Below are 27,640 nucleotides of genomic sequence, written 5' to 3'. Positions count from 1 at the left end.
CAAGAATATAAGTAAAACATTTATTTACAACACACACTGAAACAGTTAATCTCTTGAGTGTACATATGTCAGTCATCTTTGGCCAAAAACTGGAATAAAGTGAGAAGTGTTGAACGTCTTGTTTGAACATCAGTGACTCTGAACTCTGGTGAAGTTAATGCAGCGGCCCTGGAGACAACAAAAGACAAATATGTAATATATACCTAAAACAACACAAGCAAATCAAAGGTGATACATGTTGTGTTTTGAAGCTAGAAAGTGAGATTTCCATGTCTTTGTTGATTATAAAGCAGGTTTGTGTTCAAAAACCGTCTTTAAATGAGCCATCAGGACTACAGTCGTGGTTGCAAAAAATGGCATGTAAACATTTTATAGTAGACAACCGAAATCAAAGTATGAACCTGAAAATCAGCATAATATGGAACTTTCAATTTATCCAAATTACCAGAAATGCAAGCCACCATGATCCATTGTCTGTAATATTGGCAGTATAAAGTATAAATGAAGACAGGAACAGAGTTTAAAACAAGGAAAATGTGGTCTGTTCTACATATGAAGGGATGTATGTATTTAAACAATTGACCACATTGTGAAAATGTGCCATCCTTTAAAGCTGTGTCAAACTCTGCATGGAACGGCGAACGAAATGTTTGCTCAAAATGTTGGCTTTTCCTTTGAGCTCAGCCTGATCAATGTAACACTTCACACAGAGACAAAATATGACGATAAATCATCAGATTTAGATCAGTGAATACAGTGAGAGGAAAACAATCCTGGATCATTGGAGGGCCTGCAGCCGGCTTGATGACGCACTGCACAAGTGCTGACATTCAGACTGTTATCTATAACAGCTGGGTTGATTCAGTAAACTGGTAATTTGACTGTTGGGATATATAATTAGAAGGGGGAAATTGGGCTGTTATTTTCTGTTATTATCTAATCAAAGCACTGTGGAGTCAAGAGGGTGGTTCATTTTCTAATCAAATTAACTGGTGACATAAAAAAATGTCAAAAACTTCTTTGTGACTGCAGACAGCCAAGAAATAAATGATAATCAAAGTAGTCTGAATTGATTGGCAGCAGTGTTTTCTTTCATCTGACTGACAGTTGGAGGGAAATACTGCAGATATTTCTTACCTTGTCCTGAGATGTGGGTCTCATGACTGCCACTCTGTCGTACTGTCTCCTCAGTAATGCCAGCAACGCATCAAAACGCCCCTGAGGGTCGAGTGAGATCGAGTTGATTCAGTGAAAAACAAGACATAAAAATACAGATTAAGAATGTGTGTGAGGAACAGCAGTGACACATAAGCCTTAACGCAGTCAATATCTGCCAATATTCAAAGAGTGAACAATAATGACTTGTGATTATTTATGACACTATCGTCTCACCTTGATCGGGGTGTACCACTTGGACTGTGGCGGGGGGTTGTAGACCGGAGGAGGTCGTGGTGGGGGTCGGGGTATGATGGGCTCCTCCTCCCCCTCTGGCAGAGTGACCACGGCGTCTTTGGTTTTCTCTAGTCGTGACCCTTCCTCTGTGGACCCCTTCTGCCCCCAACGCACCTACAGACCATGGGTACGTCACTGCACTTACATACCACTGTGTGTGTGTTTGTCAACACTTTGTCATTAAAAATGCTGAAGTTTTCCTCAATTAGCACATTTTTATTTACCTCCATGCGTTTGATTCCTCCAGGACCTCTGCCTCCGTAGTATGAAGCGTCCACTGTCGGCCATCTGTGTTTGGGCAAAGGATCTTCTTCTGGATCCTTGAAAACAACAAAAGGACATTGAAATAAGTTTTAAATGCTAATACAAAATTCCATAATATTACTAAATAGAAATGAGGATCTACATTTTAGGCCAAGTCAATCAGTCTCACCTATACTTACTGCTGGGACAAACATCTTTAAATGAGTCAACACCAAACCGTGACCACGATGGCTGGAAACTGAAGCCAGTGCTCAAGTCGTGCAGTACCACTAACAGCCACAAGATGCTGCTCTATAAACTGTCGAGGACCATTGAGATCTATTCAGAAACTGTTTCCTCTCTTGGAAAAGTAAAACTTTTTTTTCCAAATTTCTTGTCTCGGTAGCAATAAAAAAAAGGGGGGTTTCATTAACAAGAGAGTTTAAAGAGGGGCATGACACTGATGTGGTTAGTTGTGTCATGCACATACAAGTGCCCAGCCCATGTAGACTTATAAGACACTAAAAATACAGCTGCAATGGTGAAACATTCATCAGACAAGAACATAACCTCTTACATGTAACATTACATTGCAATTACTGGCCCTTTGAATCATCACACTTCACAAACAAAAACGTTTCTCCTCAGGGAGACCATCAAATCTGCCTGAACTTCTTGACTTTTGGTTAAATTCTACCTCACAATATGTTCATAATTTAGGTTTGTGCTAAACAGACCATCATGTCTGATGAACAAATTGTGCTGAGATCAAAAGAAAGAAAACCGAGATGATGACTCTGATGAGGGCTATGAGCCAAACTGTGTTGGTCTCACTACAACTTTGTACAAAGTTTGGACCTCTTCAGAATCACGCTAGTCACAGGCAAAAGTCTGCTGTTTACTCACAATGACCGGAGGTGGAGGAGGCGGGCGATCCGGGGGCGGGTCTCTGATCACCTGTAAGAAACAATATGAGGGATAAACAGTCACACTACAGTTATCGTAGTGTTACTAAAGGAATCACTAACACTTCAAATAGTGGCCTACTCTCTAAATAACAATGGCACTGAATTATGGTTCATGCTTCCGCTGGACCTGAACTGGCACTTATATGGACCTTAAACTCACCACAGTGCAGCAGAGAGGCCAGAACCACCAGAGCAGGACCAGAGCCAGCAACAGCAACAGAGCCAAGAGCAACCACAGCACCCAGGTCCCATCAGACTGAAATATACACACACTAATCAGCTGCACATGTTACACCACACACACACCTAAGTTTTCCTCCTCAGGGACACAGGGGTAACAGTTGACTGTTTGACAATTGTAATTATCGGCGACCTACTCACACATGTTGTGGCGTAGATGGTGATGGGACTGGAGATGTAGGATTGTCCATTGTTCAGGCTGACCAGCACCTCAATCGATCTGCAATTATCAGACAGAATCAGAAGAAGAGGAACAAGGTCCAGCACACCTCTTATTATTATTATCAGCTACAACTATCATACTTAGTTGTAAGCCCTCGTTGTACAGTATGTTAGAACAATCCAAGCAACATGTGAGCATCACCGTTGGCTATTTGTGTCATTCCTCCCAATATTCACTGAATAGTTGATTATGATTATGATGATTCAGTGAACTAACCTTGAGCCCTATGAACCATCAAAGGTCAGTGACGTGGTTTGATAAGTTAGTCTGAGTAAATGTTTGCTGCTGTCATTCCTCAGTTTCTCACCTGTGTCATTTATTAATAATGAGGCTGTTGCAGTTGCAGTTGTCTGACACCTTCACAGTTCTATCTATCTATAAAATAGTTGTTGTCAGTTGTCAAATAGTCCTGGTTATGTGCAGTTCATTCATATTTGTAGCTAATAAAACAGGGGGCCATAACAGAGTCTTTGGCCTGCGGCTGAAAGGGTTTTTCATGAGCATCCTTTTTCCACCAAAATGGGACCAGTTCTGCTCCGGTTTGCACCTAATTTTGAACCGTTGGCAGCATTTTCAACCAAAAAGTTGACTCCCAGCTGGAACCAAAAATAGCAGGTTTTCCACGCCCTGAAGTTGAAAACAAAGAAGAACAGAAAATGTTGAATGGAAGTGGTTCAGGAACCAGAGCTGCTTCAGTGGAAAAGGGGCTGAAGTGACACCACGTAAAACAGAGCAATTTTGTTTGATTATTCATAGTTTTTTAATATAAGACCTCATGGACTACACAATGGAATACAAGTTTACTCAAGTACAAGTTTGTGGTTTGAGATACTATTTAAGTATTTCCATTTTCTGCTACTTTGTACTAAAAGGTGCACTGTGTAGTCTTGGGGAAGACATTTTAATCAGAAGAGAAAGATCTTCATTGACTGATTTGTTATGCCTTAACAAACTAAATAAACAAACTCTCTTTGTTTTCACAACTGAATGAATTGAATAAACAAACTGACCTTAAAGGACAACACAATTTCGCAGTGTTTTACTTTGTTTATATGTGGCGGACCCTGCCACCTTTCTAGCTTCAAACAGTGTTCTGGACCTTATCTTCCTGTGAGAACAGCTTGTTTATTCAGTTATGGAAAAAATACATATTTCTGAGTTTGTATTATTACCTCATTAATATTGTAAATATTACACTTTGAATTTCTTCCTAAAAGTCTTTAAAACTCTTTTAACCACATTGCGTTTTGGGGGCAAATGTTGTACTTTTACTTCACTAAACTAATTTGATAACTTTGCATGTTGCATCAGAGTCAAATTAGTGATTTCTTTAATAATTAATTCATTTTATTATATTCTAATTTTACTTTTACTTGCACTTTTAAGACTTAAATAGGTACTTTACCTTTACTCAAGTACTTTTGGTATGGGTGATTATTATATTTTCACACAATGTCTTTACCTTCACTCCAGTATGACTCTGGGTACCTTTTACAACTTGTTTTTTTGGTAACCTTATCAGATTCCCTGTTGACATTCCCACCGCATCATTAGTGCAAAAAACATTGACTCACTGAAATAGGAAGCCATTCCCATTCATATTCTTATCATTTTGGGGATCAGATTTCCTCGTTCACCGTTACAGCATGCAGTTAATATTGTTTTGGTTCCAACTTTTAAGGTTGGACTCAACTGAGATTGTTTCAGCTTTGTCCCTGCTGAGTTATACAAACTACGCATGAGTGTTTCTGGAAGGAGGGAGTGTTACAGAGTGGGCGAGACATGATGGAAAGTGAGAGAGGACTGGGGACAGATAGGGAGCGAGGGATGGAGCGCTGAAGTGGGTGAAGTTAAATCAGCTTTGGCTCGCTCTCTAAATGCCACAGATATTTATTCTGGTCGGACTGGCTTCAGATCATCCAACACTTTGAGCTGTTCGCACATATTTCTCCTGTAAACATTCTTCTGGCTTCTCTCTCTGCTGAACACATTTGTAGTTTCTAATTTCCACCTGCTGCATTTGCTCAGGCCCAGTGCGGATCTACACATATATTTTATCGTTGTTTTAATTTACTAGCAGGAGAAAGTTAGGATTGTACATTACTGCATTATTGATCCATCATCTCTGTGAAATGTTGCCACACCTCAGTGTAGTCCTGGTGGGACACCATTGCTCTCCACTGGACCGATGATGCACTTTTCTTTATGTGCCTGGGTCAGAGCCAGTGTTGTCAGAGAAAAATACCACAGTCGTGATGTTATAAAATGATGTCATGCCAAATAGCTTTCCACAAATGTTTTATTCCTTTTTTTTAAAAAATCCTGTTCTTTTGGATTTATGTTTAACACAGGCTCAGTATTGGAGAAAAGGCTGATGCAGCCCGGAGAAAAACAAGGACAAAGGCCGGATCATGTGAGCGTGCATAATGAGAGCTTCACTCACTATTTTCAGTGTTGAAACACAAGTGTGGTTTCTCAGCTGTAGATTAAGAAATTCTTGTGGCTACTGTTTAATTTGTGTGTGACTGCAACAATGCACTATTGACTCTGCTTAACAATGATCAGAATGTGAGGATACAATAATATAATTCTAATTAGACTTTTCATTAGAGTTTGACATTTTTTATCTATAGAAAGATAATCAGGCTCAGTTTTTTCCCACTGGCAGCTTGTTTACAGTTTCACACAGGGTCACAAACTTTTTGTGTGTGTGCGCGTGTGACTTGACTTACTGTCCGACCTCGTGCAGAACAGGAGCAGGACACAGCAGATGTCCGTCTCTAACTACTGTCGGCTTCTGGTCTGAGAAGAAACAGAGACAGACAAACACTGAGACACTGTTTCTGCCTATAAAGACGGGAGTTTCTTGCAAAAAAATGCAAAACTTCCTAAAACAAGTTAAAAATAATTCAGTCAACACATCAATTTTGCCTCTTTGTGCACTCACGGTGGCCAAAACAATTGGTGCTGATGGCGTTTTAACTCCTGAAAGGTAAGTTTCAAATCATAGTCTTTGGTGCGTTGTCTAATTTTACTCCAAGAGAAGGTGGTATGTGTCGTGGTTTGGGTTTTTGGTTGAGATATTTCATGTTTCTTGTTTTATTTTGTAGTTATATCCTCATGCGTCTTCCTGTCCTCATGTCCACTTCCTGTCTTTGTCCTTTTTTCCCGCTCCTTTTTTTGTGTACACCCATGTTACATTTGTTGATTAGTGCTGTGTATTCCAGCCTGTGTTTTCCCCTCATTCTTTGTCAGTTCCTCTGTTTTTGTCCTCATGTCAGTCCTGCAGCTCCTGGGTTCCTGTGCCGGTTCCTTTTTCCCTTGTCCCTGTGTGTCCTCTGTGTTTGCCCTTTGTTCTCTGCGGCTTCTGGTTTATCTTCAGATTTGTTAACTTTTCTATATTCCTTTGCCTGCCTTTCTGTTGCCAGGTTTACGTTGCCTTTCATTTTATTGCTCGGATTTTGCACATCAGCTCATTAAAGCTTACTTTTTGTTTGTGTGTCTTGCATTTGGGTCCTTTTTTTGTGTAGCTGCAATAGTGTATACTCTGATGTCTAGATGTTACATTTCTGTGTGTACATAATGAGTTTGCAGGCAGCAAAGGAAAGAGTGACAGGAATTTCCAGCAAAACAGATAAAAAACAAGCCAGTTAGAAGAAGAAACCAAAGATAAAATACAGTCATGTCCTCCCAGTGACCCCCCTCCCTCGAATCTGTTAATAGACTAATGACATAGATCTTCTCCCTCCCCCTGCTCTCATAATGTCTCCTCTGTTCTCCGGGCTGAAGTCAATAAAAAGCAGCCTCTGTTTGTTTCTGGACATCATGACTCTGACTTTCCACAGCAACACAGAAATCTGCACGTCGTATCACATTTCACTTCATAGATGATGTTATCCCGCAGTCGCATGTGGGCACACGTTTGAAGCATCACTGGTAAGTAAACAAGCTGTATATCACATGTGATGAGTGTGGTGAGTGTGTGTCATTTACTGACTGTATGTCTTTTGATTGACAGTGAGGAAGCAGAGGACGTTGTCTGTCCTCTTGGATCCGCTGAAGCCGCTGCCCCTCAGCACCACATCGAAAGACTCTGAGAAACATCAGACACATTTCACAGCCGTGACGTTTTACTTCCACTGCAGCTTACAGACACAGCAATTCTTAATCAGCAAGTGTGGTAACTGAGCAAATTAAAAATAACAAGAGGCTCTGTGAGGCTTCTTGGGCACAGCTGTGCTTTGTGCCAAATGCCAGTTTCAATATATTAATATGCTCATAATGCTAATGCAGAGAAGGTACCATGTTTATTGATTGTTTGTATAAAATATGGATGAAGCTTCCAAGTGAAGCCAGTGTGGAGGTACATCAAACCTCCATTCTTTCTAATGGCCAACAGAGGGCGACTCCTCTGGTTTCAAAAGAAGTCTTATTGTATGTAAGCTTATGAGAAAATGATCCTACTTCTCACTTGATTTATTACCCTCAGTAAACACTTTCCTTGTGAGTTTTTGGTCTCAGTCACTAGTTTCAAGTTTTCTTAAATGCAACATGATGTTCATTTAGTAAATTATGGTCTCATTTAGCGGAAAAAAGGACAATAAAGCAGGGTATGCTTTAGGGCGTGGCTACCTAGTGATTGAAAAATCGCCACCATCAGGATAGAGGTGCAGCAGTGAGCGCTCCCCAGCTCAAAATGGTCTCTTCTGGCTCCATAAAACCCAGATGGCAACGACCGAATGCCAAACTTGAGGCAACAAAACGGTAGTCCACAAACCAATGGGTGACGTTGTGATGGCCTTACACTGAAGTTTATCATGTTCACCATCTTAATTAAGCTTGTTAGCATGCTAACTTTTGCTAAAGAGCATTAAACACAGTGTACTGTACAACTGAGGCTGATGGGAGTGTCATCAGTTTTGGCCATTAATAAAATTATTTGACAAATTCATGTTTTCACCTGATGATGGTGCTAGAAGGTTGTTACAAATCATCCTGAGGGGGTCGTGAGCATGGGTACCAAATTTCATAGCAATTCATCCAATAGCTGTTGAGTACTTTCACTTAAAAGCACTAATGTCAACCTCATAGTGGCAGTTAAAAGAGTCAGCAGATCACCAAAGTTATTAAGCTTCATGAATCTGTAGGTACAAAATGTTCACAGCAATACAGCCAATTTTTGTTGCAATGTTGTAGTTTGGTTCTGTTGAACCAACCAACAGACCAACATTCACTCGCTGGTGTGGTTAAAATATCATTCTACATAAGGACGTGATTTATTTCCACCATATATTATCTGCATAGATGCAACAAACTCTTCCCCACTAACTTACCATTCACACAAACACTGGACGGCTCTATTGTGAACACATCTGCGCACGTCTGCTTCAGGATCTGTGTGGGGACAAAGATAATGGTAACAGCTCATGTTGTAAGTCTGTACTCTCACACCGTGAGCCAACGACTGTTTTGTGATGTGACCTCACCGAGTTGACGATGTCTTTGAGGGCATGAAACCCGGACAGCACTGGGAAAACTTGCTCCGTGCCGTCTGCTATTTCAGCAAGCTGTAAAACAACAGTATAGAAATAGCTAACTATCTGCTGATATATGTCATGAATATATGACGAACTTTACATTCAACTTCTTGCCTCCTTTCAGGGAGGTCTTTTGCTTTTTTCAGTTCAGTGCTTCAGCAGTGTTTAGGGAGGAAGAGCTGGTTTATAGGAGATGAAAAATGCGGACGGCTGGCTGTAGCTTTCATCTCCTGCTTTAACGATAGCAGAACAGGAAGCTCGTCTGGCATTATCTAATTAGAGTGATGTAATTATTTCCTCCTCGGCTGCAAAGTACACTCGGTCACTAACCGGGCCGAAGAACACTTGCACCCGCTGACTACTGAGGACTTCCCCAGTCATGATTTATAGGACTGTGAAGCATTTCAGACATCTTATTAATACTTATTATGCTGATAGAAAGTGATGTGATTCAAGCTGCTGCAACAGCAAAACAAACCATATTAATGCATGAATGATTCGGGGCGGGGGATGTGCCACTTTAAATGAAAAATTGCAGTGTTATATTTCTCAACAAATGTAATTACATGTTTTTTCTTTGCACTGTAAATCTTATTAAGGATCAATATGACCCATGCTGACTGCAGAGCAATGGCTAATGCCTGTTTTTGTATTCCTTTCCCAACACAGTCAGCAGGAGGCATTTGGGTTCATTCTTATTCAGCATTAAAGAAAACAAGGTTTCATCCTCACTGAGTTTAGTGTTTTCATTACCAACACAACACTCCCTTCAGTTACCCGATACCTGCTCGGGAAGGAATCAAAGTCTCTCCAAGGAAATGGGAACTCTAACCGAAATGTATTCCTTGTTTTTACACAAACTAAATGCAGAATAAACGACAAATCCCTGCCAGCTGCGTGCTGTTCTGTCCTCGGGGGGTTTCAGTTGAACTCTAACAGATTAACCAATGAGGTCAAGGTGAGTTGATAAATCTGGGCCAAAAACAGAGCGGTCTATTGAACTTCTGACCCACACACACTGACACACAGAAAGACAAATAAAAACTCAATGTTTGAACAGCCAACACTGTCAGGAAGAGAGAGAAGTGTCTCTTTCCCACAGGCCACCACGTGAAACTAACGAGAAAGTCCTCCTACCTGTTTGTGGTCAAAGTCCATGACCCCGACACAGTACACCCGGGCTCCATACCCTCGGGCTTTGTCAGCCTGGGAAGCACAAACACAAATTTCTGCTTCTACAGACAAACAGTAAACCCACGTTTATGTTTATAGAAAGGAGTTAATTGATAAAAGATCATATATGATGATATAGTATAGTATGATTTTAAAATTCATTCATGTTAAATCCTATATTTTTTATATTATCACTTAAGAGAAGACTAATACACAGACCAATTCAACTGGGGACCTGTTGGCCCAATGCAACCCTTAAACAACCTGGCCCTTTAATTATTTTTATTAATTATGACTGTTGCTAAGCATAAAAATACTCTTAATAAAAACGCAGTCTGTTTAAGCAGAGGTATTTTTTTATAAGAATCAAACTGACAACCTACTTCTAAGATTTTTCCTGGACTTTGTATACACAGTATAACAAGTGTTTTTCAATTGTCAACTAATAATAAATAAAAAAAAAGCAGAGAAAAAAAAACAGAAAAACAGTGAATAACATTTCAATCTTTACAGCTCAGACATAGATTTGCACATCATGTTGTTTTTTGTTTTTTAAATTTGGTCCTTCTAAAAAAACGTAGCTGAATAAGCCCGCTATGAGATTTTAGTGATACATACTTGTGTTTTATCAAAGTAGCAACTGGCACAGTTCATGTATCGTGGTAAAAGAATCAACATGCAGAGCCTTGCGACTGTTAGAAGAGTTTGGTTGTGCAGCGGTGAAACACAAGTGATAAAAACAGCAACAATAAAAAGCACAAAGCTCATGAGCACAACCTAAAAATACAAACAGGGGAAAACGGAGCGCACTAACAACAAACCAAATAAAAACTGGAGCATACTGTAGAACGTATTGGGGTTTTTTTGTACTGTGCTTGAATGGAGGTCAATGGCTGCTTGAAAATAGTCATAAAACTTGATCTCTTTCACACACACAGCATCATTTTCACATAGTTTTTTACTTCTACCATTCAAATTATTTTCAAGTGTGTCTTTGTGTGTACGTGTGTGTGTGTGTGTGTGTGTGTGTGTGTGTGTGTGTTCGATACCTCCTGTACGCTCAGCTCGTAGGGGTAGATTTCCAGCTTGCCATCAGTCAGAACGATGATGATGGTGGATGACGGTGAAGTTTGTGCCTTCATCTGCTCGGACACCTGATGAGTGAAAATACAGTTATAGAAAAGTGGGATGCATCTCTGTCTAAAGAGCAGCCTTCAGTACAGCTCACACACACACACACTGTGCACACATGCAGCTCTGAAAGAGTCATGACACTTTAACTGTTTTATGTTTGGTTTGCTGAAACATTTTCTGTCACAAGGCCCCACTGGAGCTGCTTGAACTATCTGACAACACATCATCTACTTCAGTGGTCTGATCTCATCTGATAGCATTAGTGGCAGTAGGGAACAAATGAACTAGTGGCAGTTCATGTTGAAAATAATTAAGTGTCAGTGACATTCTCCTGGCAGGTATTCATAATGTCAGATAAGAGCACTTACCGCTTTCATGCCTTCGTGCATGTACGTTTCACCAGCAGGTCTGATTTGGCTCAGCTTCTCCAAACCCTCATCTATCTCAGACCTGCACGGCCAGATCACAGAACACAGAAACACAGTGTAAATACAGACCGATAGGAGCTCTGTGTGATGTGGTTATCAGTGTTTTTTTGTGAGGAGGAGGAAGAGGAGGAGGATGGAGAGGGAGGTTTAAGAATTGGAGAAGGTACCTGTCTCCAGTTAGTGGCAGTATTACAGCTGCTCTGGCTGAAAAGACGATGTAGGAGACCCTCATCCTGGGACTGAAACACACACAGGAAGCTTGTGAATCAACAGATTTGGATCCGCTGACGCTGCTGCCCCTCGGCACCACATCGAAAGACTCTGAGAAACATCAGACACATTTCACGGCCGCAACGTTTTACTTTGATCGACTGTATAAAATGTGGATGAAGCTTCCAAGTGAAGCCAGTGTGGAGGTACATCAAACCTCCGTACTTTCTAATGGCCACACAAAAATTTCTACATAATGTTGCTTTATCATTCATCACGCAACATTTCATTTAATTAAAGGTGCAGTAAAGACTTCTGGAGAAACACTGTTGAGTGTTGGGTCTCATTCACAGGTAGTTAAACACTGATGCTTTGGGTTGGTGGTGCAGTCGAGGACCTGAATGAGACTCAACAATCAATTATCTCTCTCAAGAATCACACACGTGCACTGACATCAATGCGGGGCTGGCTCTGGTATGAAAAACAACAGACAGAGGAGCTCAGATTACAACACACACAGAGGGAATGTTATCTTACCTTTGCTCAGGACGCTATTACTCCACTATATCTCTTCATAGCATATAGATGTTTGCTGCTATATTAATGTTCAACATGATCAAAGGTGTCATGTATTAAACCTCTGAATGTCTTATTTTAATTAATTTTATATCACTACACAACATGGTACAATGTCAGTGCCTTGCTCACCCACTGATTTCCACACAGTAGGGAACTGAACCCCTAACCCCCGTCAGTGTTACTTCCTTGCTCTACTCTTCAGGCTGTGGAGGGGGACAGGACTGTCTGTTGTGGTCAGCACCACCTTCAACATCTGGCTGGATTTTTTACTCTCATATTTAGCAACCCTCTATTAAACCTAAAGATATCACACACCCTCTGCACCATTACCCAGAAGGGTTTTGGAGTAGTTGGTGGCCCTGTATGATGTCTGCTGCCCAAAATAGACATGGCCTACTTTTCTACTCACTACTACTGTTTGTTCTGTAATTTAAAGACCTATAACGACTCCCCACTCTTTAAATAGTCTTTTTTATTAGTGTAATCTCTGATGTATGACTCTAGTTCACATTTAATATGCTGGGCTGTCTGTATAGCAATTTTAACTTCATTTTTGACTGAACAGTTTTGTACTATTTCACATTTTCTAATTCTTTTTATTGTTTAAATGCCCTTAAAATCTATGGAGGTGGAGATGAGAGAAGAGGGGTTGGAGAAAGCAGAGAGGAATAACATCACAACATATGAAAACACACAACAGAAGCTTTACTTACCTGACAAACCTGTTGGTGAGCTGCTCCACAAATCCATAGATCTCATCCCAGTGTCCCCACACGCTGCCCGACCTGCAAAAACAGGCAGCACCGGAGAGATAAGTCACACTCACCCAAACATGAAACATCAACAGCACAACACAAGATTAAACAGGCAGCACGCCAAACCATGAGGACAACACATGTAGAGAAAAAACAAGGGATGGTCCTTCAATCAGAACCAAACCTAATTAAAACCAATCTACTCACTCCCATGCCAATGGAGAGTCAGGTGAAGCTTTTAAGTCCACAAATCAGAGTTGCAGCATTCTCCTAAACAACTGAAGTAGATGAGGACTTACTTTATAACGTAAAAATACAACAGGAAAAAACACAAGCTCATCTGGCAGAATCCAAGTCACTGGAAGCCCCAAAATCCCAAACTGATTTGAAAAGACATTGTTTAAGCCCTCAATATGCGATCAATGCTTTAGAATATTTCTAAAAGCCTTATGAGTTTCTTATAATTGTTTACAAACAGTTATTGAGTTTTACAAACTTATCTTTCATGCCATTGTTGAACCTTTACGAAGCTTTTTATTGTTGCTTTGTTAAGATTCATACATGTTTGATGTTGATATTTATTGACCGTTAACTATGCATTTTTTAACAGATAACTAAGCTTTTTGCAGCTACTGGATCTAAAGTGAGAGTTAAGGTTAATAAATTCTTATTACATATTAGCTGATGCTTACTACCAGGACCTCGATATAAAGCATTACTGATAATAAATACATGTAAACAGGAATACAAGTGCAAAAAAGATAATAATTATGGAGATTTATGTATGAAATCTCCCATTTGACCATGTTTCCCAAAACTTCCCTGCAGCTCCCTTGTTCAAGTCCCTCCATCCCAACAGAAATAAAGTATTATACATGCTTAAAGACAAAACAAACACAATGGGTGTTGGTCAGTTTAATCTTTTGTTGCACAGAATAAACAGAGAAAAGAAAACTGAATCTGGCATTGTGTTCTGTGCTGTTCAGGACTTTAGTTTGTTCATACTTAGCAACAACATAACACACTGAGGAACTCTGGAGGCTCTGAAAGTCAACTTTCTCCAAGTTAACGCCACACACACACACACACACACACACACACTGTTGTTCAGAAGAGAAAAGATTAAAACAAACTGTCAAACCTGCAGTGAGGCAGCAGAGGGACATGGAAACTAAACACAGCCATACAAGGAGAGGACTGAGTCTCTGCAGTGAGGTTACAAATATTACATTAATACACTGGCCTGTTTCTGTTGGCTCATGCAAACACACAAACACACACATGCAGACAGAAACAGTGTGTGTGTGTGTGTCCACTCACCTGTCTAGGACAAAATAAATATCAAACGCTCCATCACAGGACGCCTCGTCGCCATCATGGGGCGATGAATTCACAGTAACACACAGAAGAAGTAGGATTTGGCAACACATCCATATCCGATCCATAATCCATGTGTTTCATATCAGCAGTCAGCCCATGCAGCTACAGTCCGAGTCCTTCATCACTGTTCACAGCATCAGGCCGGAGGATCACATGTTGGACCAGTGCTGACTGGAGGCGCACACACACAGAGACACACACATACTGGAGCTGTGAGCTCTGACAGCAGCTCTTAATGAAGTAAACTGGGCAGGGCGCACAGCTGCTGCACTCTGCTGTCACAGCAGCAGCAGTAACACAGAGACACAGCTTCCCCCAGGACTCTTCAAAGTAGACCACAGACAGCAACACAGCAATGTACCACCATTAATGTAACTGCTGTAATACATTTATAAATATGGCTGAATTCTGTAATATGCCATTAAAATATTCACCTTTTTGTTTATTTCATAGGCTTTTATTTGTTTCTATTCATTTATTTATTTTTTTCCTTTCTTTTAGTTCAGGCCAAAATCTATATTTTATATAGATCTTTTATACAGATCTTATATGAGTCAACCTAAATCATACAATTAGAATGAATACAGTTTATATGAAATATTTGTATTAAAATAGTTTATAAAGCATGCAGGGAAAATAAAAAAAATATGACAATTATTTACAGTGAAGGTGTAAAGAAAATAATGGTACAGTCTATATAAATTGATTGCAACCAAATTATATTTTTCTTTTTTAAAAGCTTTGTTTTTTGTATCACTGTGGAAAGCCTGCATAGATTTTCAGGCACGTACATTAACAAAATAATGTAAATTGAGATTTCTAAAACACAAAGAAACAGTTTAAAGTAAATCAGTATTAAGTAAATATAACTCATTAAAAAAGAAAGTAATTTCATGTCTTGCATGTTTTAAAAAGTCTACAATAAAATTATAGGGAATATGTGAAAAGAAAATCTTCAAAAAGTTTTATTCAATGTGATTTTATTCCTCTTTTATGTCTGACTCCAATATGCTTTTATTTTGAAAGACATATCCTTTCATCTTCCTGTTTTGTGGAGGCCACTCAGACTTGACTTTCAGTTGCCACAGCAGCTGGCATAAATAGTGAATGACTGGGATAACAGTACAAAGAATGACAGACTTAAAATAACTACTAAGGAAACTCTGACCTTTAAATATCACTGTATTTTGAATAAGAGGTGAAGGGAGGAAATTTTCAATAATAAATTTTTTTTAGAATTTTAAATAAAAAAAAAAATTCCTTCTCAGTCTTTGAACAATTCAGCAGTGGCTTAATACAAAACTCACTGACTCATAAATCACTCTCCCAAAAATGAACTCGACCGTTTTCACTTCAGGACAAATAAGTGCATCATGTTCCTGTAAATCTGTTGCAGATGGAACATCAGAACTGAATATGCTAACACAACGTCCTTGGTATGTCAGAGTGATTTGCAGTTTGTTGCATGAGCCTGTTTCCACATGGTGACTTGTCCGAGAGCTGAGTCCGAGAGAGACTCCTTTGTCTCAAGAGAGCAGACTGGGCTTGTGATTAAACACACGTCCCTTCAACACCAACACAACTGTCCTCAATCTAAGATGATCAACAGTTCTTTCCAGTAGTTCTTTTCCAGTGTTGTGCTGTAATTACATATTTCATTGTGTTTGCAGGGATGCAGTGCTCTGACTGCCTGTGGCTTCCCAGTAGGTTTAATTGTAACTTTTGAGTAGGATGAAGTCATGACAGTAAACAACTCAAATAATAACATACCAAAGTCAGTGTGTCAGCAAATGTCATTTACTGTGTCTAATCTTGTGCTACAGTCTGGGATCCCTCTGGGATATCACAGACGGCTGTTCTGGATTATGTGATCCGGGCTTTGTTCTTGGGTGAGGTTCTTGGACAGGAGAGGAACTCACGCTGCATGCTCCCTCCAGTTCTTGCTATTATAACAAAGACAAAAATGTAACATTTTACACAACTGCAGAGTGAAAACATGAGGAAAGACAGAGAGCATCAATTCATCATTGCAGCAGTTTTAAAGGGACAGGCCACCCAAAAATGGAAATTCAGTCATTCACTGATCAACCCAATGCCGGTGGAAAGTCGTATTCCACAAAAGTACAGTTCGGACCGCTAGTTGCACGGCTAACTGAGCTAACTAGCTAACAGCAGTTAACAGCTACTCTAGTGATATGCTGCCCCCTGTCTGTTCTGAGTATGATTTCCACAGGTGGCCAAATGTCACATACTGCACTTCGTAAAATGGCTTCGTACAGCTCATCCAGCCTAATCCAAGTCTCTAGAGGCCAACTTTCTGTCTGCATGAGGGTGAGTAGATGACAACTGAATTTTTTAATTTTTGGGTGAACTTGTGCTTTAAGGAAGATACTCACTGTGCACTAAAGGATTTTATGATGTGGGATGCTGATGCAACCTTTTCAATCCAACTGTCTTGCTGATGTAAGGAGGGATCGCCAGATGCTCTGCTGACCTCATTTAAAAAACAAAACAGAGGGTGTTTCTTCATACCACTGCTGATGAAGCTTGAACCACAGCCAATCCCTTCCATCAAAAACAATACAGATGAAATTGCAGGGTGTGGTCACAAGTCTGCTTTATTAAATAGAAAAGCATTTATACAGCCAGAAAACAATCTGCATTGTAATTAAACTGCTGCCAAAAGCAAGGGCGTGATCTTCTTTGCAGCTTTGGTGGAGATATCTGCTTAAAACCACTAGAATAAAATGCGCTTCAGGACATGTAATGCTCATCTAGACAAAACAGACTTAACTCTAAGCCTTTGAGAAATTAATTTAATGTGGGATTCAAGAGATATTTTGCAGGAAAGTTCAGGAAATGATCTTGTTTCATGAATGAATGAATGAATGAATGAATGGCTACAGGTGCAGTTCTCCACACCCACCAGTTGGTCGCAGCAACGTACGGTGTCGTCGTTTAGTGTAAACACCAGAAAGAAGAAGACTTGCTGCATTCAGTAGCGGAGTTTCTTTGTAACAAGATGTGATCATCTTTTACCGCAATGCCAGCTTCATAGCCATCCGGATATGGCTGAATTATCTGAGCCAGGATATCGACAGTCGGACCGCGACTAACGGTGAGCTTTGTCACCCCGTTTTCAATCAGCTCAGCTGGCTAGAATAATGTCTGTCAAGGTTAGCATAACGTTACCCGGATGCTAACATGGCTCGACAATAACATAACGGTCGGACATGCAGTTTGAAGATGTCAGTGTGTCCTGCAATGCTATTTAAAAAACCTCTATCTCAAAGTGGAAGAGATGTTAGTGTCTGAGCTGAAGAGTCAACATGTCGGGTGGTGGTAACAGAGTGGTAGCTAAACAAATGCCATTGAGTGGATGAAGGAGTCAGTCAACATCAATGACATCGTTAGCTTTAGCTAGCTTACCTGTAAACAGTGAAGTCCTATTCAGCTATCCTAAAACGTTGACTCCAGACTCATTAATACACGTATTTAAATGTGGAATGAAACTAAGTAGATTCACTTAAATACTGTACTTAAGTACAATTTTGAGGTACTTGTACTTTACTTGAGTATTGCGTTTCTTAATGATATATTATACTTCATTTAGGAAGCTAATATTATACATTTTACTCTACTACTTTTATTTAACAACAGAAGTTAATTTGCAGACTCATATTGTTTATAGAAAATATAAAACAACTAATAAATTATGACATTTATTATACGCAATGCAGTGATTTATTCACTGATTGATTGTGATGTATTTTATTCTGAAATGGCCCTTTTCTGCTTAAAGAGTACTTATGCTTTTGGTATTGTAAGCCAATACATATGTACTTTTACTTAAGTAAGGATTTAAATGCAAGTATTTATGTCTACACTGTGGTACTGCAGTACTTCTAGTCAACACCAGAAGTCATGTCATAAGCACAACATGTTTGCACCGTTTTCTTCTCTTGAATGTCTTTGTTGTTACTTGACAAACTAGTCTAACCAATACAACCAGAATTCAAATGATGTAATTGAAGCCAGCGCCTCTTACTAACCGGTGTTTTCTCTTTCCCTCTCTCCAACCTCAGCCTTAACCTCCCCAGCTTGCCTTGCACCAGAGGAGCAGAGGACAAGATGCTGCTGAAGATGCCCCAGAAGCTGCTGAAGACTGCCCACTACATCGAGTTGGGCAGCTACCAGCACTGGCCCGTGCTAATACCCCAGAGAATAAGACTGTACACCTACGAACAAATCCCCCTCTTCCTCAAAGAAAACCCCTACATCACGGACGGCTACAGGGCTCACCTGCCCTCCAAACTCTGCCTGAGGAGGTGGGAAATACACACTTTTTAAATTAGAATTTAAGACTTACTTAACATATTCTACAATACATTCAATCTTTGTTTCTTCATTTCTATCACAGTATTTTTATGATGTCCAATGAGACGGTGAACATCTGGAGCCACCTTCTGGGTTTCCTGCTCTTCTTCTCTTTGGGGGTCAACGACCTCTCCTCAGTACTGCCAGCCTCTGGAGCTAACAGAGAGGACTATGTCATCTACACTATAGGACTGTTCTGCTTCCAGGTAAGACTCTTTTGGCTAGTGAGGGTGACATAGGGTGGAAAATCCCTCTCTTGGAAAAGTTAATGACATTTGAGAAAGTCTTGTACCCTCATCCAGACCTTGTGATGTTGTTAAGACATCAAACTGAATACGAAGACGTTGGTCGATAAGAGCAGTGCTGTGATTTGGGTCATACAGATGGTTTAGGTTTACTAAAATAAGGTCTCCTCAGTCCTTCCAGCCTTTATTTTTACAGAAAGAATGTGTATGATCTGCAAGTGTCTGTAATTTAACTACTTGTAATTCTAGTGGCTTCTTCATTTTGTACAGCTGTAAATATTGTGTGTGAAATATATGATATGTGAAATAATCTACACAGTGTCCTGTGTTACAGTGTATTTGTATGGCTTAACAAACTGATTCATGTCGATTCACGTTTCCTGCCACAGGTGCACTCAGCTCACCTCTGCCTACCAGGTGTGTAAGCTGTGTGTAGCTGTTACTGTTGTAAAGGTGGGGCTCAGTGTATTACAAAGAGCTACAATAGGAGTGGCAGTGTAGTTCAGAGTCCCCATTGGCAGCTGTGGAATTGTTCTCTGTAGAGACGATGTTTATTGTCTGTGTGTTAGCTGTGAACCGTTTGTGTTGTAGGTTGCGTAGAAGCTGATAATGGGATTGGTAATGTCAGTAAGTATGTTGTGTAGTATGCATTGTGTAGTAGTGTTAGCCTACCACCCTTCTTCTTAAACCCCTTTCTTTGTCCGTATCAGTACATGTTGTGAGTGTCTGGATTGTCTTTACAACTATTGTTTCTTGAGAAGCTCATGTATTAGGATTTTGTTGACTTCCAATCAAAAAAGTCAAACAAAAGTTTATCTGATGAAACTATAAATTATATTATTAAAAAAAACTTGAAACACAGAGTTTGTACAAGTGCTGGAAATCCTTCAAAACACTAGTATTTTATGTGATGTTTTCAAGGTTTGAAAAGTACTTATATGTTGCATAAAGTGCTTGAAACTGCTTGAAATTGTAACTGTAATACATTCATAATATGTATTTTTATATTGGCTCAGACAGGTTGTTTAGGATGCTAAGTCTACTGACAGACCGGTGACACATTTTGGAAAAATCTTTTTTGTGTTTTCCTTCATTTTGTCATCCTTCTGTAGAATGCGCTCACAAAACATAATGTTTGTTGTTTATAGTACAGTAACATCTGATTTAATGTGATGAAGTGAAATAATCATTTTTAGTATATGTCTTTAAAAATATGTATTTTTATTTCATTTATCCTTTATCCTAGTGGGGAGGACCCACTGAGACCAAACTCTCTTTTTCAAGGGGGCGGCGACTACAAAACGAAAAAGAAACTCTACAAATATAAGCACAGTTATACATATTTACATACACATTGATTTACACATATACACACAGTACATGCCCATAACTCAACACATATGCGCACAATTTTAACAACTGCAAGTATTTTCCTTGAGCAGTTTGGCCACTAGCTCGTTGAAAATACACCATATGATACCAGAGAGGAAAGCTTGAAAGTTTTTCCACATAATGGCTGCAGCAATACTGAAGGCAGCCTTCCCCCATTCTGACCTATACCTTGGCATTGTTAGTGTGATCCAGTCATGAGATCCAGTTTCATGTGTCAGGTTGTTGATGACAAAAGACTATTCGAGTACAAAGGGAGTTTACTAGTCAGTGCTTTATAAATACAAAGTATACTATGTTGCTTCCTCCGTTGACCCAGAAAGGGCCAACCAACAGTGCTATACAGAACACAGTGGTGAGTTTGAAACCCAGCACCTGCATCAAAATGCACTGCGCTATGTTATATAGCATCCCATGGCTTCAAGATCGAGACTGCCGCATGGGTATAGAGTTTGTCTCCAAAGTCTAATACTGGCAAAATTGTTGCCTGCACATGTAATTAACCACTGATGTAAGTTGCTGGAGAGCTTGACAATGCTTCTTTTAAAAAAGCTTGAAAAGTGCTTCAATTTGACTGTGGATAAGGTGTCAGACTGTAATGTTACGGTGTGTTTTCGTCCCAGGTGTGCATGTTGTGTTCTGTGGGGTATCACCTGTTCTCGTGCCACCGGTCAGAGAAGACTTGCCGTCGCTGGCTGGCGTTAGACTACGCAGGCATCTCTGTTGGCATCCTGGGCTGTTATGTACCTGGGATCTTCTACGCTTTCTACTGTAATGCTGTAAGTGTGCACACTTAAAATATCAAGTGATTTGTACGACAGTGATTCAGATAGAATAAAGAATAAAGTAAAAGATATTATAGACTTATAGAAACGGATGCTCTAGCTCTGATAAGACTGTATCTAATTGGTTTCTGTCCCGTCTTGCAGTTTTGGCGACAGGTCTACCTGCTGACAGTCCTGTCCCTGATCCTGGCCGTCTTCTGTGCTCAGGTGCACCCTCGTTACCTCAGCAACGACTGGCGACGGATACGGGTGACGATCTTCTGCTGTGTGGCTGGAATCAGTGTGATCCCTGCATGTCACTGGGTCTGGCTCAACGGAGGGTTCTCTACTGATGTCGTACAGGTGAGGAAGTACAGTGATAGTAGAAAACAAGCATAGTGAAAGTGTGCTGATGTATGCTCACATTAAGTTTTTACACCTCTGTATATACTAATTAGCAGTTTTATTAAGAGTGTTCCTCACTCCTGAATCTCAGCATTTTCTTCCTCTCTGTTCTGTCTTACAAACGTGGTTTTTATTATGTGTGCAGCTGTTCCTGCCTCGTGTGATAGTGATGTACCTGATTGCTGGATCTGCCTTCCTGTTCTACGTCACCAAGATCCCTGAACGCTATTTCCCTGGTGAGTCCTCCTCCTCTCTCTCTCTCTCTCTCTCTCTCTCTCTCTCTCTCTCTCTCTGGGTGTGTGTACAGGCCTGAAGTGGGGAGCTTTAAACCAACTGAGACATTTGGTCACCAGAAGAAGAATTCAGCAATTAAAGTGACTGTATCAATGACTATTATTAAGCAAAGTAAAAAATATATTTCCCAGTGTTAACTGTATTTTATTTTGTCAGCATTAAGCTGCAGTTCAAGGTTTAAGATGGTTTGAACATGTGTGGTCTGGAACAAAAGCACGTGGTCTCAAACAACTATTTGTTATGATAAGATATAGTGGAGTAATGGGTGCTGAACTGCATTCAAAGTGTTCTGCAAAAGGCATTCGCTTTCAATTGAAACCATCAAACTTGAGCAACCTAAAGCATATTTTTCTTGATATTTTAGGTAACTAATGTAAGCAGGATAGCTAGCAAGCTAATTATTGTATACGTTACCTGGATTTAGGTCACTCGATAGATCGAAGAAACCGCTCCTTAACAAGATGAATACGTTGTCTCAGCCCATCACATCACATAACTGTCATCAGCAGATGGAGTTTGCCAGTTCATTCAGTTGTAGATGTTCAAATCTCCATTTTTTCTCTGAGCACTTTAATGAGCCCTTTCCATGTTGCCTATAAAGTTTGGACTTTGGTACTCACCCCTCTGCTCTTTGTCATCTCCTGATTTAATTCTGTTAGTAAGTATGTATGTAAGTATGATAATAAACAAAACACAACTTTGAGCCTTGTATTTCCTGTCCTCTTCTAGGCCAGCTGAACTACTTGGGCGCCAGCCACCAGGTGTGGCACATATTGGTGGTGGTGATGTTTTACTGGTGGCATCAGACAGCCGTGAACATCATGCAATTCAGACACAGCCAGGCCTGCCCCACCCGGACCAGCAGCTAAGTTAAACTGATCAAATATTGTGATGGGAAGGCAATCAGATGCAGGCTAATTGTTAGTAGAGATCAGTTAAACTCATTATGTTATTATTCAAAGACTTCTTACCAGTTAGCTGCTGGTTAGAAGTTACAACCTAACTACCACTAACTACCAGCAGCTCCTGACTATTATCTCCTATGGTTTGAAACCGAGAGTCTGACAGTAGCTTTCACTGAGCCGTTGGTTACTGTCGGACTGTTTGTACCTTGGCCAGCTGTTGAAGACCAGTATCGTCTGTAAATCTTCTGTCTCTAACTGAAGATGCCAGCTAAGAGTTTTTAGGAGCTCCAGTAAATCTTAAATCCTCTTAACAGAAGCTGAACTGATGTCAAAAGTTATGTAGCCGCTCCACACTGATGGACAGAAAATAACACTCGATGTTGCTCCGTAATCACTATGATCAATGCATGAAACAGGAATTCTTTTGTAGAAACTGACTAACGTTTGGTGTTTTTTAATTGGTTGATAATTGGTTATCATGTTTTTTGTACAGAAGTATTGAAAATCTATCTATAGGGATTCTTTTGAATCAAACAAACATAGCCTGTGTGGACTTTTTTTGCATTTAATTTAGTTTCATCTATCAGTTCCTACAGGACTAGATTGTATGAAATGTCTTGAAAGGTGGAAAGCAGAGGAGAAAAAAAACATGACAACTGGAAATTCAACACTGTGAATCGAGTATTTGAAGCTTTTGAACAAATATTTTAATCAACGAACAAACTGGAACATGTACAAAAAAAAAATGTGGGAACCCTATTTAGACTACACTGTTTTCTTAGCACTTCTTGATTTGTGTCTTTTTAATTTTGTGTGTTTGTTCTTTGCAACAATTAAGGTGGCAGTTCAAGAAAAAAATACTGTAATAACTCTTTACATTGCCCTCACAGTATGTGACAGAGACAGTTAATCAACATGTTGTATAGTCATCATCACCTTTGCTATAATTGTCAATATTGGATTTAATCTTTAAAGTAAACCAGGCCTGCCATTACAAGGCAAGTTATGAAATTATTGCTAAATCCCTTCATATTGCCACCACACATCGGCCTACTGACATCATGTTGCATGATTTTGGTGTCTTATTTGTTTATTAGTTTACCTAATTTGCCCATCACAGCTTTCGTTTGTAGACGCACAATAAATCAGATCAAACTGAAATCAAATTCTGGCCAGTAAACAAGTTTAAAGTTGAGATTTCCATTGAACCGACAATGCTGTGTTTAAATATTGTGGTTCATCCAAAGTACAACAAAACTATCTTTAACTTATCCTTACAGGGTAAACATAGTTTTGATTTTATGCATTGTGCGATTAATACAATGAAGGTGAAGGTGGAATTTAGGTTTTGGCGTCTAAAACATTGAAGAACGACATTAACAACATGATTCTAACAGTTTTTTAAGGACAGCTGTACTGTATGTCTGTTAGAAAGTGTTTTAAAAACCTGAGCAAAAACAACCACAGTCCCCTAAAAAGTTGGGACGCTGTATAAAGTCTAAATAAAATCAACTGAAAACAGAACAGGGGAAACAAAAGACTGGGAAAGTGGTGTGATGCTCCAAAAACACCTGTTTGGAACGTTCCACAGGTAAACAGGTTCATTGGTAACAGGTGATAGTATCAGGATTGGGTATGAGGAGCATCGTCGAAAGGTTCAGTCATTCACAATCAAAGATGGGGTGAGGTTAGACACCTTGTGAAACACATATAAAGGACATTACTACATGGCAACACTTTGTAAATGATTGCATTCTGTTTATGATTTACACAGCGTCCCAACTTTTATTGGAATCAGGGTTGTAAAACAAAAACTATCTCATGAATTAAAAAATGTTTCTATGAATCTAAAGGTAATTTGGATGATATTACTCTTTAACAATAGCTTGAGTTGTTCGATAAAGACAATGAAGTCACATTTGTGCTGAGAGCTCAGTGAACAGAAGTTCTCACTGACTGCATCAGCCATAGTGATGATCAGTTATCAGATGTCCTCTCTATCATAAAGGCTGCCAGCGTGTTAAATCATCATTGTCTACTTGAAGCTGTTTAAATAAGGTCAGTGTTTGGAGCACTTATGTATTTAAATGTTTAGTGTTATGTTTTGTGTGTACTTTTACATAGTTTTAATCACATTTGTACTGCATTTGCCTTATTATCTTTGAGTATTTACACCGTATACACTCATGCTGTTTTTTGGTCCAGAAGGAAACAAAAATCTAAAGAAAAAGATCAAACTTGGACCGACATCATCTTCGCTGTTACACCACAAGGCCATTATGGTTTTTACTTTACTTCATTTTGCCTTTTTGAGCGTGTGTTGTTTTTATTCTTGAACATGAACTGCCCCTCTCATTAACATATTTATTATGCCTGACGTTTTTCTGAATGATCTCATGATTGTTTGATCCTGTGTTTGGGTTTTTCTTGAATATCATTTATATGATAAAGCACTGGCACTGACCTACAAGATGTATAATATTTATTTCAGTGCCTATGTGAAAATATATTTTTAAATATTTTGAATGAATAAAGAATGCTGGAAAATACATTGCTGCTCAGTCTTTCGTCCTTTGTTTTTGGATTATCATTACTCTCCATACAGTGATGTTCACATTAGTGAACAACAGAGGGCAGCATTGATACAAAAGTTGCACATTTACATTAAAGAGTTCAAAGAAAATGTGGGTGAACATTTCTGTTTTTTGTCATATCACCGTCTCTCTCAGTGAGTGGGAACCATGTTTTTCCTTTGCCTCGTTTGACCTACTCGTCCATCCATTGTCGTCTAACGGAGGTGAATCTTGCTGAGTGGAGAGTTTTCTGTTCACCCAGGGTCGAGTGATTCACTTCAGTTAGCAGTTCGACATGCTTGTTAAACACAGGGACTTCTTGATGACTCTGCAAGTCATAGTCACATACTCAGCTGCTTGAAATACACCATAAACACTCCTGTAACTTTAATTAAGATTGTGCACAAAGACTATCTTAGTTGCTGCAAATAACTGTCCATCAACAAATCACCTCATCCAGTGATGAATATGTACGCAAAGGGTGTGTGACACAGTCAGGGTGGGAAATCAGCCTGAGCTAGGAGACTACTGGAGCTGCCTTTATAATAGCAATCTTCAGAAATTAGCTTATTCATATTCTTGCTGAGGGTTAGATGACAAGATCGATTCCACTGTTAATTGTGACCAGCTGCTGGTTAGCTTAGCTTAGCTTATCTTAGCAGACTGTAAAGAGGGAAACTATGCCAAACTAAGATATCACAATACACTGACCAGCTCCTCTGAATACAAAATCTTTACAAAAACTGAGGGGAAAAAACAATTTACATTTTTATTGGGGCGTTTTTAAGTCACTGCTCCAGCACGTGAGCTTATTGTAAAAGAGCTGATTGTCATTTTGACATATGCCACACTTGAACTTAAAAGATATATTTTGTTAATTGGTGAGCTTTAGAGGTACTGGTAATGTAGGTAGATTTTATTAAGCTACATTTGGGCAGAGCCAGGCTAGTTGTTTCCTTACCTTGCAATTCTCAGAGGTCGATCGCTCTATGAGAAATGCATCACCAGAAAAAACATTGTTTTCCTGGTGTACGCTCCTCTTTTGTGCCACGTGTTGAGTTTTTCTTGCAGTTTGAAGTAATTTAAATATCTTCAACTTTGTAGCGCTTGTTGATCCGTTTGATGATACCTATAAGAAACCTTAACTTTGAACTTCAGATCCAAGACACAGATCTTTGTGTTTTAGAGTTAGTTCGTGGGAATTAAGCATGCTGAGGTTTGAAATAGGTTTGGTCTTCAGACAGGTGTTTTGGACAAATCTGTCCATGCTTTAAATGAATTAAAATGACTAGTAATTATGTAGACTACTATTTCTATCATGTTTAGTTGCCTTACAGACTCTTTCTTTCTGTTCTGTTGCAGTAATCAAAGGAGCCATAGATCGTACATTGTGACACGTGCATGACTTTTCATTTTCATCTATGTAAATATATTTAATCATTGTCAGTCTCGGTGCAGAAAAACTGCTTATGTTCAGCATCTTTACAGTGAATAAGTGATGATGGGCCCTTAACCTCAATGTGTAACTGTGCTATAGATAATTACATGGGTTATAAGGGCAGTCACATGAAATGCTGTAGCAGTGCTATCATTTAGGATGACTATGAGCATAAGAAGACAAACTTAAGTGTTAAAAGTATGATAATTATGTGAGCAAATGATAGTCATGAGTGTGTTACCTCATGGACTGATGAATGTTTGTGTGGAGCCTGACACAGCAGCACAGTGTTGCTTTTTAAAGCTGCTCAGGTTGTTTAATCATCATTTCTGGAACATTCAAAGTTAATTTGGAGACATTTTAATTTAGAATGTATTCCAAGTAGTTGACTTTAAATAAGTGGCGATGTCTTTTACACTTTCATTTAGAAATGTAGCCTTAGCTGCTTTGTGACAAAAGGTCAGCTCCAGGGACAAAATGTGCCACTCCACGTTACATTTTAGCACATTTTGTAAGTTTTATTTAAGGGTCTGACCATTGACAGGACCCACACACGCCAAACCAACTTCAAAGATCTTACGCCGCCTTATTAACCACAACATTGTTTGTGGAGACACACATTGCTGCTGAGTTTTTAGATTTCAAATTAACACATTTTATAAGTGGCCATGAAAACAAAACAATCGGCTTAAAGATGCTGAAACACTCTGTGAAGATGAGGAGAACTACAGGATTACACATATTTATACATATTATACATATTTGATTTGATCCATTGCTAATATGAAAATATTGATGAGTGCAGCTGTTGTGTTCCTTCCTTTGGCAAAATAATCTGGTAAAATAACATCTGTCATTACCAGATTCCCTTGCACATCTGTTACTAATGGCAATAACAGAGTCACAGACACATGCGCTTAGCTAAAAA

At 39.4% G+C, this 27,640-nt stretch overlaps 2 protein-coding genes across 6 annotated transcripts; one reads left to right on the top strand and one right to left on the bottom strand.

Moving 5' to 3' along the window:
- Window positions 1-6: 6 nt before the first annotated feature.
- LOC311275259 (anthrax toxin receptor 1-like) lies at window positions 7-17,783 on the bottom strand. Of its 5 annotated transcripts, none has more exons than XM_084383635.1 (20): window positions 17,752-17,783; window positions 16,719-16,811; window positions 16,124-16,265; window positions 14,263-14,493; window positions 12,901-12,972; window positions 11,566-11,637; window positions 11,339-11,420; window positions 10,886-10,990; window positions 9,801-9,869; window positions 8,613-8,693; window positions 8,460-8,520; window positions 7,124-7,219; window positions 5,859-5,928; window positions 3,045-3,123; window positions 2,824-2,919; window positions 2,602-2,652; window positions 1,677-1,772; window positions 1,393-1,566; window positions 1,138-1,218; window positions 7-168 (listed from the first exon to the last, which is right to left on the bottom strand). In XM_084383635.1, the coding sequence occupies exons 4-20, from the start codon at window positions 14,385-14,387 to the stop codon at window positions 130-132; spliced, it is 1,449 nt and encodes a 482-aa protein (XP_084239761.1). In that variant the 5' UTR covers window positions 14,388-14,493; window positions 16,124-16,265; window positions 16,719-16,811; window positions 17,752-17,783; the 3' UTR covers window positions 7-129. The 5 variants fall into 5 exon arrangements, with proteins under 5 accessions (XP_084239761.1, XP_084239759.1, XP_084239762.1 ...); XM_084383633.1 differs by having other exon boundaries at window positions 16,719-16,816; window positions 17,752-17,774; XM_084383636.1 differs by lacking the exon at window positions 17,752-17,783 and adding an exon at window positions 17,249-17,329 and having other exon boundaries at window positions 16,719-16,808.
- On the top strand, window positions 17,286-25,250 carry LOC311275260 (progestin and adipoQ receptor family member 3-like). The gene is made up of 7 exons (XM_084383638.1): window positions 17,286-17,440; window positions 18,408-18,650; window positions 18,743-18,905; window positions 20,957-21,112; window positions 21,263-21,460; window positions 21,648-21,738; window positions 22,526-25,250. Exons 2-7 carry the CDS (start codon window positions 18,454-18,456, stop codon window positions 22,663-22,665), a joined length of 945 nt encoding a protein of 314 aa, XP_084239764.1. The 5' UTR covers window positions 17,286-17,440; window positions 18,408-18,453; the 3' UTR covers window positions 22,666-25,250.
- Window positions 25,251-27,640: the final 2,390 nt, after the last annotated feature.

This window comes from Pagrus pagrus (genome assembly GCF_965226575.1).
Source record: "Pagrus pagrus genome assembly, chromosome: 19".
In the NCBI taxonomy this organism is placed as follows: Eukaryota; Metazoa; Chordata; class Actinopteri; order Spariformes; family Sparidae; genus Pagrus; species Pagrus pagrus.
The sequence above is the reverse complement of the archived record's forward strand: the minus strand, read 5'-3'. Positions and strand labels throughout refer to the sequence as shown.